At 35.1% G+C, this 15263-nt stretch overlaps 1 protein-coding gene across 1 annotated transcript; it reads right to left on the bottom strand.

Moving 5' to 3' along the window:
* Positions 1-4876: 4876 nt before the first annotated feature.
* Positions 4877-15110, bottom strand: LOC113402615 (TNF receptor-associated factor 3). Its single transcript, XM_064218507.1, has 10 exons — positions 14813-15110; positions 10781-10894; positions 10125-10264; positions 9640-9853; positions 9184-9325; positions 8384-8556; positions 7670-7865; positions 6852-6967; positions 6049-6204; positions 4877-5119 (listed from the first exon to the last, which is right to left on the bottom strand). The coding sequence occupies exons 1-10, from the start codon at positions 14906-14908 to the stop codon at positions 4898-4900; spliced, it is 1569 nt and encodes a 522-aa protein (XP_064074577.1). The 5' UTR covers positions 14909-15110; the 3' UTR covers positions 4877-4897.
* Between the last annotated feature and the right edge of the window lie 153 nt (positions 15111-15263).

Below are 15263 nucleotides of genomic sequence, written 5' to 3'. Positions count from 1 at the left end.
GGTACGAAACGGTTGTCTGGACAACCGTTTACAGTCTTTGACATATTTAATATTATTCTAAAATTTATTCATGTATCAATATTTACGTAACATTTTTTTATTAATAAATAATAACAATAAAATAACTCGTTTTTGTTATAAACCTATGCAATTTAAAAAAAAAGAGGAGTATATATTCTAGTGGTCGCTCACTGGTCGAAGTTCATTGCTAACAAAAATATAAGATAATTGATTCGAGAGATCAAGACTAGAGGCTTGGCTGATCCCTTTCTCCTTTTCTGGCGTGTATCTAATCATGTACGCTAGTTGAGTGCAAAGTATTTTGACAATGTCACCTGTAAAAGACATGACGCATCTGAGATTGATCGGATTCAAATTAAATTTATATAATTCTTATACTCTTTACTGGCAAATTAAATTAAACTTATTCAAATATAGTGTCGTTACTTGGCCTACTAAATTACTTATCTTGAGAAAGTAATATTATCGAAAACTCACTGACTACCGATAGCATAAAACCTTTGACAGTATCGATAGTTTAGGTTAAAATTTTTGGTTAAAAGTTGAATAGTTAAAAAAAGTTTTTTGCAATACTTTCGATAGTGTCAACAGTATTGCTCATGGGGCCCTATCGATACTATCGATAATATTGACATGCGACAACATTATCGATGGGCTATTGATACTATAACTTACACCTTATCTATCGATAGTGGAATATCGATATGAAACATAACACATACATAACAATGATATACAGTAATAAAGTAGACAAATCGTTTTTTTTCTCGCTGGATAAACGCTTTAACGAATAATTACGCGTTTCCCCACTTAAAGCAGGGGGTATGTAGAACTCGCCGATTCCCTGGACCCCTAGTGCGCCCTAGTATACCGGAATACCTACTCCGGTTGACGCCACGGGATCGGTTTCGCATGCTATCGTCACGAGACAAATTGAAACATAGGTGAACAATGGTATATATACTGTTACAAATAGAAAATGAAATGATCTTTTTAAAAATATTGTAATGGCGGCCAACAGACATTTTCCTTCTATGACAGGCAATCGCTATATTCGGACAGCTAAGCGGTTAGACAAGTGCCGCCAACCGTCGTCCTTATATATCCGGTCGTAGTGTTGCCATTTGTGACTTTAATTTTCTTCTAACACGGCTTCTCCTGACGGGACTGCGTGCTCGAAGTCCTTAGCAGTAACTCGAGGATGGTCCAGCAACAACCTCCGCGTTCAATGGCTGCTCTGCGTCATCATCATCGGTTTCTGTGAAGATACACACAGTCTAAAAATCACACTTATTTACATCTGTTATTATTAGCAGCTGGCCTAATTTCACATAAAAGCGTTAGATTACGTACGAATTAGCTAAGTTCAACATGACCATCAGAAACGCCACACATAAGAATTTCAAATCACATAGGCTTTACACAGGTCTGTTCCCACGCAACCAAATACCCCGCATATACTCGTCTATGCACACAGGATTTACATCGGTCTCTAGTAGGTCACCCCAGATACCTAATGATGGCTGGATTTACACAGGTCTGTTGTCGGTTGCGCCACCGACTCACCCCAGAAACCACCAGTGTCAGGGTCAACCCAATACCATGGCGCACAGGATTTATACGGGTCTCTTCCACTGAACACAACACTTACATAACATGGCCAAAACTAAATACGGGCTAGTTTAGTACATAATCTAACTCAAGAATAGGATAGAAAACAAGAGGAATATCAGCTAACAAACCAAAGAGCGAAACAAGTACAACAAGTACCTTCCATGGGTTAAATAAGTAATGATCTCTTGACGTGCATTTTCGTGATCATCACTCCAATTAAAGATTACACCTTTTCTAGTTAGAGCGGCGATTTGTGCAGCCTTAATCGCGTAATTAGGAATGTATCTTCGGAAATATCCTGCGAGGCCAAGAAATTGGCGAACCTGTTAAGATATTATTCGGTCGCGGCGATTTAACCAATGTATCAATTTTATAATTACTCGGCCTAACCTGACGATCTTTTATAATCCTACCTAGGTATTCTATCTCATTGGTAAGGAAAGTACATATCCTTAAATTAAGTGAAAAACCTGCATCAGTTAAACAATTAACGCTCTTATGACCGAACTGATTACACTTGAAACACTTTATTGATTTTAAATCTTTAGAATCATATTGTCGTTTTAACGGTTTGCGATTTGAATTATTATTGTTGAATGAATTATAAGTTCGATTATCATTAAAATACACTTTCTTAAAGTTGTTAGAAGGTTTAACAAAGCTCGACAAAAACTCCACAATAGAATCGGGTGATAGTTTAGCGTTGGTAACCATGGCAACCTTAAAAGCGATTTGCGAGTAATACTCAACGTATGTGGTGAATTCGGACTCTGTCCGCATTACATCATAAAGAATGTTCGCGACAACGACTGATCGTGGGCATAGCGCTTTTAGTTCTAATTGCGAATATTGCTTGTCTTATTGGCTCAGCCAGGTCTGAGATTTCCCTTTTAGGCAATATCGCACGCGAGCAAGGCATTCTCTATCGTCCCAATAGTTCGCAATACGAGCTCTCTTAACTTCATCACACCACGAGTCGAAATCATGAACACTCGGATCAAAATCAGAGACAAAATATCGGTTGGATCTGACCTGAGCATAGTTGATGGCGGTCAATAGACGCTCCACGACGTGCGTCACCACGTCCTCAGACTGCGTTGATTCCATGTTTCTTGTGCGTGGAGTCAGCGGCTGCGTCCCCAATTGCGCGGACACCAGCTCACGCAGCGGTGTAGATGCCAAGCACCGATACCGATGGTGTCTCCACAGAAGAACGGGGTTGGTCTTCCAACGCGCGTAATCTTCTCAAAATCTCTTCCATCGGATTGGGCGAAGGAGTGCGCTCGCGACGCTTTCGCTTGTTACGTTGGTCGTTGGAAGGCATCGCAGAGACAAAAACTCCGTCAGAACATTAATTAATCAGACCACGTGGTGATAATCTAACAGTACTAATTTCATTTATAAAATCAGAAATGTAGGCTTTCAGTGGCTTTTCAGCCTTCAGATCCCACTTCTGATGTTACAAATAGAAAATGAAATGATCTTTTTAAAAATATTGTAATGGCGGCCAACAGACATTTTCCTTCTATGACAGGCAATCGCTATATTCGGACAGCTAAGCGGTTAGACAAGTGCCGCCAACCGTCGTCCTTATATATCCGGTCGTAGTGTTGCCATTTGTGACTTTAATTTTCTTCTAACAATACTTTAATTTTCTGAAAAGGGTTTCAAAATTATAAAATAAAAAATAAAATAATGATATTCCGCACAATATTTTATTAATATTACACAAAATATAATATGGGTGGTGGGAATTTTTTTGCATGTAATAAAATATTTTCTACTTAAGATTTAACTTTTGCGCCTTAGTCATGAACTTTGTTCTCATAGTTTTTTTTTTTATTTAAGCGAAGACACAAAAGTTTTCGAAAATCATAATAGTTCATACACATAGTTTAATATACACATACTTTAATATTCAAGATTTTCGAAAGGCTAATAAAAAATAATTAAATAATTTTTTTTTATATTCTATACAAATTTGTAAACGTTAGGTTGATCTGTCATGTATATTTATATTTTATAGCAATACTTCTAAGGTAAACGTCTTTTTTTAAATTGAAATATTTTTGTATCATCTAGTTATCAGTCTATTTTTCAAGTATCGTCTATGAAATATGAATGGATCAAATGAAAGCTAGTTGAAAACGACTCGTTTTTATGTAAAGCACTAAAAAAATTGAGAGTGTGTGTCACATACGGTAAAAAATAAATTATATTTTTGTTCGTCTTTTATTCCTGACGAATTTAGAATTTTAGACGATCGTAAAGAAGTTTCAAATGTATTATTTTATACTTATAACAAACATGAAATCCAAATTCCAACTAAACACAAATTAGCTGGTATTTTAATGAACCTTAGAGGAAACTCGATATCAGAATTTTAATCATCTGTCACAAGCAGGTTTATGTCCCTTCACCGCCAAGCACGAGAGAAATTATTATATACATAAAAGCACATGAATACTTTATGGTATTTCGATAGTACTGCTTTTCCAGGGGCGACTTTGATAACTCGGCTTCCCTGAGTCTATGAATATATACCGCCCGCTATTCCCTCTAAATCACGAATGATGTATAAAAATTAAATAAATATATTGGTAATCTATTGGTAGATCCGCCCCTGTACTTGTCCAGATTTGATTTGTGTATTCATTGAGACATCTCGGGTCAGGTTAACATTATTATGAAGTCAAATTTGTCAGAAGTCAAAATAATTTAGAGGTCATTGTCAGTATTTCGTTTATGAAGTTAAATCTCCCACTATATCCGCCATTTGTCCTTTTATATTGTCATGTAGTTAATTTTATAACATATAAATTACGAGACTTAAAATTATTGTAATTGTAATTCATATTATTGCTTATTTAACATAGCCGTACATTTTAAATAGTTTAAATGTTAAAACATATGAAACAAAACAATGAATTCAGGTTACGTACTGTTAAGTAAATAAAAAATAGTTAAAACTATTAAAATTGTCTATGTCTAATAGTAAGTCTTTGATTAGTTGATAGAGTAATAGACTATATTATTAAATTTCGTCAAATTATTTAGTACGCTTATCTTTTAAAAGTAAAATATTATCAACCAACCCCAGTATATGTCACTATTTCAACACCCACTTTGCTGTAGATGACACCTTCTGGGCATTTAAAATTAAAATGTAGTTTTATGTTACACTTATATAGTTAATTTAGTTCAAATAATAACTTATTCCATTTTAGTCAAACGCTCGGTGATTCAAAATCTCAAATACTATTTAGTGATTAACAAGGAACTCGAAGAACATTGTATCATTTTTAATATATTCGAATTTGTCCAAACTAGTGTGTGGTATAAAGATGTACTGCCTCTTCAACTGTATGATGCTCTTGTCCAGAGTCTCCGTGGACCTGTATCTGTCTTCTCCGCTGTCGTCGTAGTCATGCCGCGTCGAGGATGACTTGCGACGGAGGTCTAGAGATTTCACTATGTCATTCGCCTGCAAGAATAAGATGTATACAATTATACATACACTTTATAATTCAATTAAAAGCCTCTAAACGTCCTCCTGCTAAGCAAAGCATTTTAAGAATAAATTTATTTCAGTTCTGGTAGGCTGGTTTCACTTCGATGTTCATTTTATGTAAGGCAATCTGGGTAGGTACCACCCACTAATCAAATATTCTGCCCTACACTGCATTGTTTAGTACAAGTGGGTTACCGCGAAACTTCGCGTTTAATCAAAAGTTTGTTTTAGGAATATCGAAATCAATAACAGATTTTGTTTTGATTTCATTTCATTGTAAGCTGCAAGTGATTCATTTACATTTAACCTTTAACCTTTTTTTGAATAAAATCTTTATTGTCAAATAGATAACATTAGTTCAGTTAGAATTGGAATTTGTCAACACCAATTTACTTTAAATTTGTTTACACTTTTAATTTTTTTTTCTTTTACAGCCGTAGTACCGCTCTCTAACTCTAAATTAATTCTTTGTTAAATTGTAACAATTTAGTAAACTGCAATCAAGAATCCTCTTTATTTTTCTGCACATCTACGGCTAGAGCTTTTCAAAATGAGACCAAACCCGTTTTTTATGAGCAGCTCTCTTCTCATAATCATGAGACAAAAACCGGCTTACGCTATTAATATATAAGATTGCTGTATTCACGCTTGAAGGGTAAGTGAGCCAGCGTAACTATAGTAACACGGTATATAACATCTTAGTTCTAATGTTTATAGACGGTGGTGACCATCAGAAGGCCATTTGCATGTCCGCCCACCAATATCTCAAAAAATATCTTACACAATATATTTGCATCTTAGTTTTCAATACTACCAACTATCTTACCAAAAATCTCAGTTCCAAAAATAAATGGAATTTACGTCTACGTTACGGCGTCGAAGTATTATACTCGTATGTATACCTGACTGCGCTTAGCTGGCTGGTCCTTGAGCACGATGTTGACGGACAGCTGGCACGGCCAGTCCAGCAGCGCGTCGTAGGGGCCGGCCACGAGGCGCACCGTGCTGGTGATGTGGCGCCCCTTCCACTTGCCTATGCCGTTTAGATTTACTTCAGCCTGGAAATTTTGTATAATCAAAGTATACTTTGGTAAAAAGTAAAATCAAGAGCGTTTTAAAAAACAGTAATTTAAACAGTAATGTAAGTTTAAAATTAATATATCAATCAAAGAATAAAGCTGTTGGCGTATAATATTTATCCTTTACGCCGTCAAGTTGGCATACCGGATGAATTATATCAGCATTATCGATTGTAACATAATATGTTCTTCTTTATGTTTACGTATATTATCATAATATGTCTCTTTTTTATGTAAACGCGTACTTTTAAATGTCAAATGAAATGAAATTGTATATTCTATTGAAAATGTAGTACTTTTAAAATAAGTAGGTAGCTCAAAATTTCATGCCAATTTGAAATTTCGAAACGTCTATAGACAGAGTATTTTGAGAATGGACGTTACGCTTCTAGGCAAAACTGAACCTCTTTTCTCCTGATTTCGAATATTTATTTATGACTGGATATTCTAAAAATATGAAGTTACGCTTTTTATTTGGACCGCAAAATAAACTAATAATATGATACACCAAAATTGTTCTAATTTATTGACACATCATTTATAAAGCTACGTCGAGACATCGCTTGGATTACCACAATAGTTCATACTTCATATATCACAACAATACTACGTACTAAGAAAATTACCTTAAGTGTGTAACCGTATTTGTTTGTTCGGAAAAGTGGGCTCGTTAGTACTGCGTCGTTTTCTTTTGCTTCTTTCATTCGAACGGAAAATTTGTCTATTCGCCATATTAGATGACCTGTGTGGAAATGTTGGTTGCATTTATTTGAAAACTAATTATTTTAATTTCTTCAATAAGCAGAAATAATGTTTTAAAGTCCATACGAGAAACAGTCTAAATATACAATTAATTAACAATAAGCTAAATACATACAATCAACAATCATCAAACATACGGTACGATCATTATTTACAAGAAGAATCATTTAAACAACATATTTTTATAGAACACTAATTGTCGTCCGCGGTTTCGTTCCCGTTTTCGGTGTTGGTCAATAGGTAAGCTTGTCTTTTCTAGGATTTAAGCTTGCTTCATACCAAAGTTCATTTTTTTCTGTATGTTGCTCTTTCATTTGGCCATGAAAGAGCAACTTACAGACAGACAGAGTTACTTAGACATTTATAATGTTAGTATATATGTAGAAATAATTCGTATTAGATCTTTAGGTCAATGCTCATAATTTATGAAAACAATTGTGGAACTGGTATACTGAACATAGATGTTATGTAGTTACAAAGTTAGTTGCTCGCTGCCTAAAAGTGTCGTACTTCCCTCTTAGTAACTAGCGACGTGTAAATGTTTGCGTGACGCTAGCACCACCTTAAACATACATAGCGTCCTCAAATTTTCTCTTGTCAAGTCATAAAATGATCTCTCTACGATCGACATACATATGCTATCAAAGTCATGTTTTCCTCACCATCGAAACGTTTCAGTTACCGTTATCTCCTCCGAACTCGGGGCTGTCCAGGGAGATTCTAGTCTGGAAGTCGGCGAGCTCGCTGCGTATCTTATGGTAGGACTTGGTGAGCGCGCGCAGGTCGCGGGCGAGCATGTCGGCGCGCGCGGCGTGCTCCGTCGCGTCGGCGCGCGCGCTCGCCGTCGCCACCTCCAGCACGGCTAGCCGGTCTATCGTCTGACACCACAATCACTTCATTCAAATGTCGTTATCGATAGCACCTTTTCGAAGTATTTTTACCACTTCTTACTAAGAACATCATTATTACGGTGCCGTGCACCTTTTCCTCAAAGGGGTTAGTCCAGTAGTTGGAAAATTTTGGGGCGTTTTTTTTTACTTTTTACATTTATTACGAAGTTCAGTAACATGCGTTGTCAAATTACGTCGTGAATGAACTTTATTTATTACGCCCATTAAAAGCTAATCATTTTTAATGTATCTTTTTTTAGCAAACAATTCATTAGAAGAGAAAGTATGAAGTACGAAATCTACAATCTGTGACATATTATGTCAATATGCTTAAGTTCGTCGCTCGTCAATAAGGTTAACCAGTGATATCTGTGCGTTCCTTGATTTTTTATTAGGTATAGGTGTACAGCTGATAATTGCATATTTTAAAATATTAAACATATTCCGTTTGAATTACGCATAGATAACCATAATAAATAAAATGAAATCTTATAAATTATAATTACAGGTCGGTCTCCAGTAGCGGCATTTTGTAGCTGCATCCTCAGATTCGACAGCTGCCCCAGCTGCTCAGAGGACCGGCGCGTCTCAATGAGCTCGCTCTCCAGCATCGCACGACTCTCTGCATTCCTCTCCCTCTCTTCTTCAACTGTCTGCTTTATGTACTCTATTACCTCCTCTATAAATTTAATTAACAATATTATTGATAATAACATAGTTAGGTTACTAATGTTAGGTTATTGTTCGTATTGGAGCGCCTAAAAAGCAACCTTAGAATGACATTATAATTTACAATAAACACTTATATTATCCGCGTGTTATCAAAATGGGATCCAATCTTTTGGAACTAAGTCTCACCCGAGCCGCGCAAAGCGTTTGCGGCTGCGGTAACGCCGGCTCTCGCTATGTTATGTTATGTATATTGTCGTTACGATACATTTTAGCTCGTGATTTGTTACTGCATTATTTTAAAGATTTTATTTGATAGGTATTGTGAGATTAATAGTAAGAGAAAATACTAATCCCGCATAATCGTTTCTTGAACATACATATAGACACAATCGTTCATAACTTTGACAGCGCTCGAGGATTGACATTTAACATTTCCATATCTCGAGGAATTAAGACACTTACTACCTTATTTGTAAGCGTTCTCTAGCGGTATTTAAACATTTTTTCATTTGTTGATTTGATAGACATGACAGCATTGCCTAGCTTAAAACCCCTTAAACAGCATTTATAGGTAAAGCTATATGTCAGAGGATTTTCTTTTATGAATACTTGGTGCATGATTAGAGTATATTACCAAGACTTTTAATGGTGCGGATTCTATTGTCGTGTTGTGTCAAGGCTTGCTCAAGCAGCTCCCTCTCGCGCTGTTCGTGGACCAGGCTGCTGACAGCACTCTCCAGCCGCATCACTGTGTTCAGCTGCTGACTTTGGAGTTCCTTAAGTGTAATACAAACCATTGAGGTTGTGAGTTTAGTTTTAAGTGGCTTCTTCAGCGACTTCTTTTAATAATCTTAAAGTGATTTCTTTAAACTCATTAAAAGGTTATTTAAAAGGTCCATCCAATGGTTTTTACTTTTGCTATGTGATAATAAATAGATAAGTATTATTTTATATATAAGTCGGATGGTAAAGTTAATCAGAGTTAAAGGGTTCAATCGCGCTTACCTTAATACTTTTTTGTTTTAATTAACACAAAACATAAAAGAATATGAAATCCGTCATGTAATGGTAAATTTGTTAATCTTATTACCTGTAATGCCAGCTGCACATTAGCCAAATCATGTTTGAACTGTGCCGCCCAGTTGGCAGCTCTTTCAGCCTCGTCATCCACGGCCGAACGCAGGCTCACGATGGTAGAGAGAAAGTGCTGCGAACGCTCCTCCACCAGCACCAGTTTGGAGCGAAGGTTTTCTAACTCAGTGGATTGGACATCGCGATGGCTCGACTCTTCAGTTATTATTAATCTATATAATGTAAATCAGGGACATAAAGTCATATATACCAAGAGTGTAAATCATTATTTATTTTTTTACTAGAGGCTGTTTGCTGGCACGGTTTTAGAATTTATATATAAGTTGGCAACTCATGCGAGTTCACGCACAACATCTTCCTCCTACGCTGACCATGAGTTGAATTATATGAAAAAAAATAAGCACGTGAAAAATCAAGCAGAGATTATCTAGCAATCTTATCCAAATTCTTAGTCTACTATTCAATATAAAGTTAACAACACACTTGATTGAAGCTACTTCTTTTTCAAGGAAAGAGACGCAATCTTCCAGAGGTATTGATCTTGGATTCCATGTGTGGTTAATGACGATAGGTGGCGTCGGGTCGGAGACACGCACGTGACTTGGAGACGAGACGTTACGAGTCTGAAAAAATACGATACTTATGTATTTTTGTTTTATCATTTTCTATTTAAACCTCACTCCTTGAAATAATAATGCAAAAAATCGGTTAAAGTTAACGAGTCGTATTGCTCATCTGATGACAGGAGCGATTCGGAGTTACGATTCAACTAATAAATTCTCCGCGTATACTTGTAATAAGCGGCCAAGAGGAAATCGGACTCACGCTCGAAGGGTTCCGTACCATTATCTATAAAATCGGTAATAAGTCACGTTTTTTGTATGGAAGTCCCGATAAATATTTATTTTATTCTGTTTTTTAGTATTTATAATTATGTCAGAAACTGTCTAACTGTCACAGTTCATGAGATACAGCCTGGTGACAGACGGACGAACAGCGGAGTCTTAGTAATAGGGTCCCGTTTTACCCTTTGGGTAGGGAGCCCCAATTATTGCACGCGGTCATGATTTTCAGAACCATGTCCTTTAAAGTCATCGATTTAAAGTCAACGAATAAATGTTTCAAATTATACTGGTCACCTTTTCCATTTGTGGGCATTCTTTCACGTGTGTCTCCTTGTGTTTCCTCTGTATCCACGCGCCGCAGCGGAGCGGGCACTGCTCCAGTATACTGCCACATTGCTTCAAGTGGTTCTGTTATTAAAAAATATATGTTAAATATTTCACTTCATGGTAGGGCTTTGTGCAATCCCGTCTGGGTAGGTACCATCCACTCATCAGATATTCTACGGCCAAACAGCAGGACTCAGGATTGTTGTGTTCCGGTTTGAAGGGTGAGTGAACCAGTATAATTACAGGCACAAGGGACGTAACATCTTAGTTCCCAAGGTTGGTGGTGCATTGGTGATGTAAGGAATGGTTGATATTTCTTTCAACGCCATTGTCTATGGGCGGTGATGACCATTTCCCACCAGGTGGCCGATTTAGTCGTCTACCTTACTATATTTAAAAATCGTCCGCCTACCGATATCATAAAAAAAATATATATAAATAAATAAAATAATATATATATTGTAGAAGATGGAAGAAGAGTGGGGAAAACATATAAAAAGCAGCGCCAGCACCCGGCGCGATCGCTTTGCTGTTCGGCTGTTATCGAGTCAACATCTCGGCAACGTCATTCTGTCCGTTGGGTTTTTCGTTAGATTGTTCCGTAATTGTTGTAATAGTTTCGGAGGTCTTACATTTTAGTTTTTGTTTAATTTAATTTTGGTTTGTTAAATTTAATTGTTTTCAAAGTAGATTCGTTTTGTAAATTGTTTTCTTGAGGGTAGTAATAAATTTGTATTTAAAAAAAATAACTTCTGGTCTTATTTCTAAGAATATCTATACATATAATAAAATTGGAGTGTCTGTTTGTAATACTAAAATAACCGCTTTTTACTAAATGGATATGTATGTATACACGGTAATACCAAAATAACATTTTTTACAATTAATGTCTGTCTGTCTGTTTGTTCCGGCTAATCTCTGGAACGGCTGAACCGATTTTGACGGGACTTTCACTGGCATATAGCGGATGTAATAATGCTTTTTTTTTAGAATTATATATAGAATAAAAATAAAATCACGCTACAATATCCAAATAACTTAAATTCAAACAACGCGCACGAAGTCGCGGGCACAGCTAGTATATAATAAAAACCGTTGGTGCTTTTTTCTTTACACTTTCTGGTTGTAATATTTAATACGATAATGAGAGAATAACAATTCATTATTATATCTTCAGAATTAGCTCCATTGGTAATGGCCATCGTGACCGTGATCGGTCAGTAAATCATAATTATTATAATATTGTGTAAAGTTCAATGTTGTGCATCGCAATTCAAACATTCTTTACTAATCATCAATAAATATTTTGAAATATATTTTCACATAAATAGAAGCAAATACAAAGCAGCAATTAACATATTAATTTGCGATAGTCAATAAATATATATTTTAATATGAAAAAATGAAATATTGCTATTATGTTATAAAGATGGTCTTGTCAATATTTATTTATATAATATGAAAAACAATGTTTTTGTATTTTAACAGCGATAAGACTAGTAAAGTATTCTAATAATATCAAGAGATACGTTTTGTTTGATTTTTTTTTCAGATTCTTTTTTTTATATAGGAAGGTGGACGACTAAATGGGGCACCTAGTGGTAAATTGTCACCACAGCCCGTAGACAATGGCGCTGTAAGAAATATTAACCATTCCTTACATGCCACCGACCTTGGGTACTAATATGTTGTATCTTATGCCTGTAGTTACACTGGCTCATCAACCATCAAACCAAAACTCAAAAATAATGGGTGCTGCTGTTTCGTGGTAGAATATCTGATGAGTGGGTGGTTCCTCTCTAGACGAGCTTGCACAAAGCCCTACCACCAAGTATGATATTTATACAATTTACAAGTTCTTTTCGATTAAACTCTTAGGACGAATAGTATTATATAATTGCTATAATATGGTTAACTTACTATTATAAATGCGAAAGTGTCAATGGATAGATGGACTTAACCACGCGAGCGGCTGAATGGATCTGATTGAAATTTGGCACAGACGTAGATAGTCTGGAATAGCACATAAGGTACTTTTTATCATTAGAACCGAAAACCGGTAGTGGATTTCACCTCACATGCAGGCGAAGCCGCAGGCGGAAAGTAGTGGTTGTATATACTTTGGGACATTATAGCATAAAAAGCGCAATTTCAAAGCGAAAACTATCACTAATAATAATTTAATAATGATGTACTTGTGAAAGGTTTTACGTTTAAGTACTGTACTGTAAATCTGTGAAACCCAATAACATTTTAGTAAACTGATACGCGATATAAGACCAAGACTTCAGATTCTACATCCGTATAAAATAATAATAATGGCTGTAATAAAAATATTAGTATATTATAAAACTGAGTTTCTTGCCGGTTCTCAATAGAATGTACATGCAAATTATGACAAATACATGCAAATTAACATTGCGTTGAATTAAACTTGTTAATTGTTTCAAAAAGCTAAAAACTTTTTTGTATACAGTTTAATTTCATTATGATATCATACACAAAAGACCATTTATTTTACAGATCTCCTAAGACAGATATAATATATTTTTGTACAATGAATGCTTCTGTTGTCAATTTAATCCATAGTATCAGATTACAACGATCGTGTTATCGAAAGTATTTATTCGGATTTTACATCGTATAACAAAATGCATTCCATCGCAAACCTTCGAATAATCTCGATTTGAGATAAATAATAACGATTCGAAAATATTTTTAATCTGGTATCGCAGTATTTTATCGACTTTGCTGTTTCTATACGTTTAGGACTGTACTCGTATTCTGTAAACACCCACTTCGTATGTTTCTCGTGAAATGTTGAAACTGTTGATACGACATTTGATACTATAAATGATGATACGTTAAAGGCAAATGGAGCGCGCGGAAGATTATATTGAAGCAAATACAAGCCGAGACTTTAATTATTATTATATGTGTAAATCTTTTATTTTTATTTATTGTACTAAAACTGAGATAAATTATTACGAACAAAATCGGCGTATAGTCTGAAATAAATAATTTATTTATTATTATTATAATAAGTAACAAAAAGAAGCGTCGTTTTGCGCTGTGAGGAATTTGTATTCGCTTTTGTTACAGGAAATTTGTATTCGCATCTGCCCTTTGTTTTATAATCTGTGTTTCGTGTAAATGTTAAAATTATTATATAGCCTTGTATCACTTTTCGATGTTTCGCGATCATGTTCTGATGTGCAGTGAGTTTTAGAGTTTGTTCTGACAGAATAAGTCTGCCTTACGTGTTCGAAATACGTTTGATTTTCGTTTACATAGTACCTAATTTAGTTAAAAAATGACTCGCATTGATGGGAAGTTGTCACCACCTCCAAAGATTTGGCGCTCTAAGCAATTTTAACCATTCCTTAGATCACACCAATGAGCTAAGATGTTATGTCACTTGTGCCTGTAGTTACAGGGTTAATATTCTCAAACATTCTTAAATCAACTGTTCTTTATCACTAATTATATTAATCCTTATTATTCCATTTATTCTAGGTATAAAATATAACTCGAATAAATAACCTCATGAGCCAGAATACCATAATTGTTGTGTGTTATTTAATAATATATAATTTGTTTTTAAAATAAGCAATTTTAAAATATTGTACTTACATATTTTCTTAATAACTTTGATACTTATCTACCAATCGCGGTAGCAGACATCGTGATACGATTGTATATTTTCATTTATCATTTCATTCTTTCACTTGTAATTTTTTTTTATATCGTATCGTTTTTTTTCATATTTTTTGCTTCTGTATAATTAAATATAATTAAAAAAATCAGTATGTAACATTTGTGCCCAGAATGAACTCTTTAATCTTATATGTATGCTTATAATTACATTACATAATTGTGTTTAATTTGCTAAGTTAATTGGCGATCATATTAAACTTAAGAATAATACATCACCGAAAGAAGAAAGATTCAAGAATAGAGTTCAGCTATAAACAGACATGAATAATTTAATCTAATTACCTGTAGCTTCCCCATCTCAAACATATCATTGCAAAAATAGCAAGAACTATCTTTAGCCTTGCTCTCTCCGAACTCCAGCTCTCTCTTCAAACTCATTTTCCCACCTATTTTAACGAATCACACACACACGCATCGAACTTATTGTATCACGAAGTCACTCACACATCACGGAAAATCGCCAATAACAAAAGTACGAGGTCAATGGATCTTTTATTGACCACTTAATATTTCAAATGTACACTCATAAGATTAATAACATTATTTTATTGAATTAAGATAAGTTTGTTCATCGTTACAGATTTGCAGTTCCACTGGCAATGTGTCGTGCAACGCCCATTGTATCCACCCGCTAATGAGTCAGCCCTTATCAGTGATACTGATATGATAAGTGTTGGTACTGATAACGAGCATCAATACGCAGCGATGCTATTTTATTATTTGTGGGTCAAGG

This window comes from Vanessa tameamea, chromosome 22, assembly GCF_037043105.1.
Source record: "Vanessa tameamea isolate UH-Manoa-2023 chromosome 22, ilVanTame1 primary haplotype, whole genome shotgun sequence".
Taxonomy (NCBI): Eukaryota; Metazoa; Arthropoda; class Insecta; order Lepidoptera; family Nymphalidae; genus Vanessa; species Vanessa tameamea.
The sequence above is the reverse complement of the archived record's forward strand: the minus strand, read 5'-3'. Positions and strand labels throughout refer to the sequence as shown.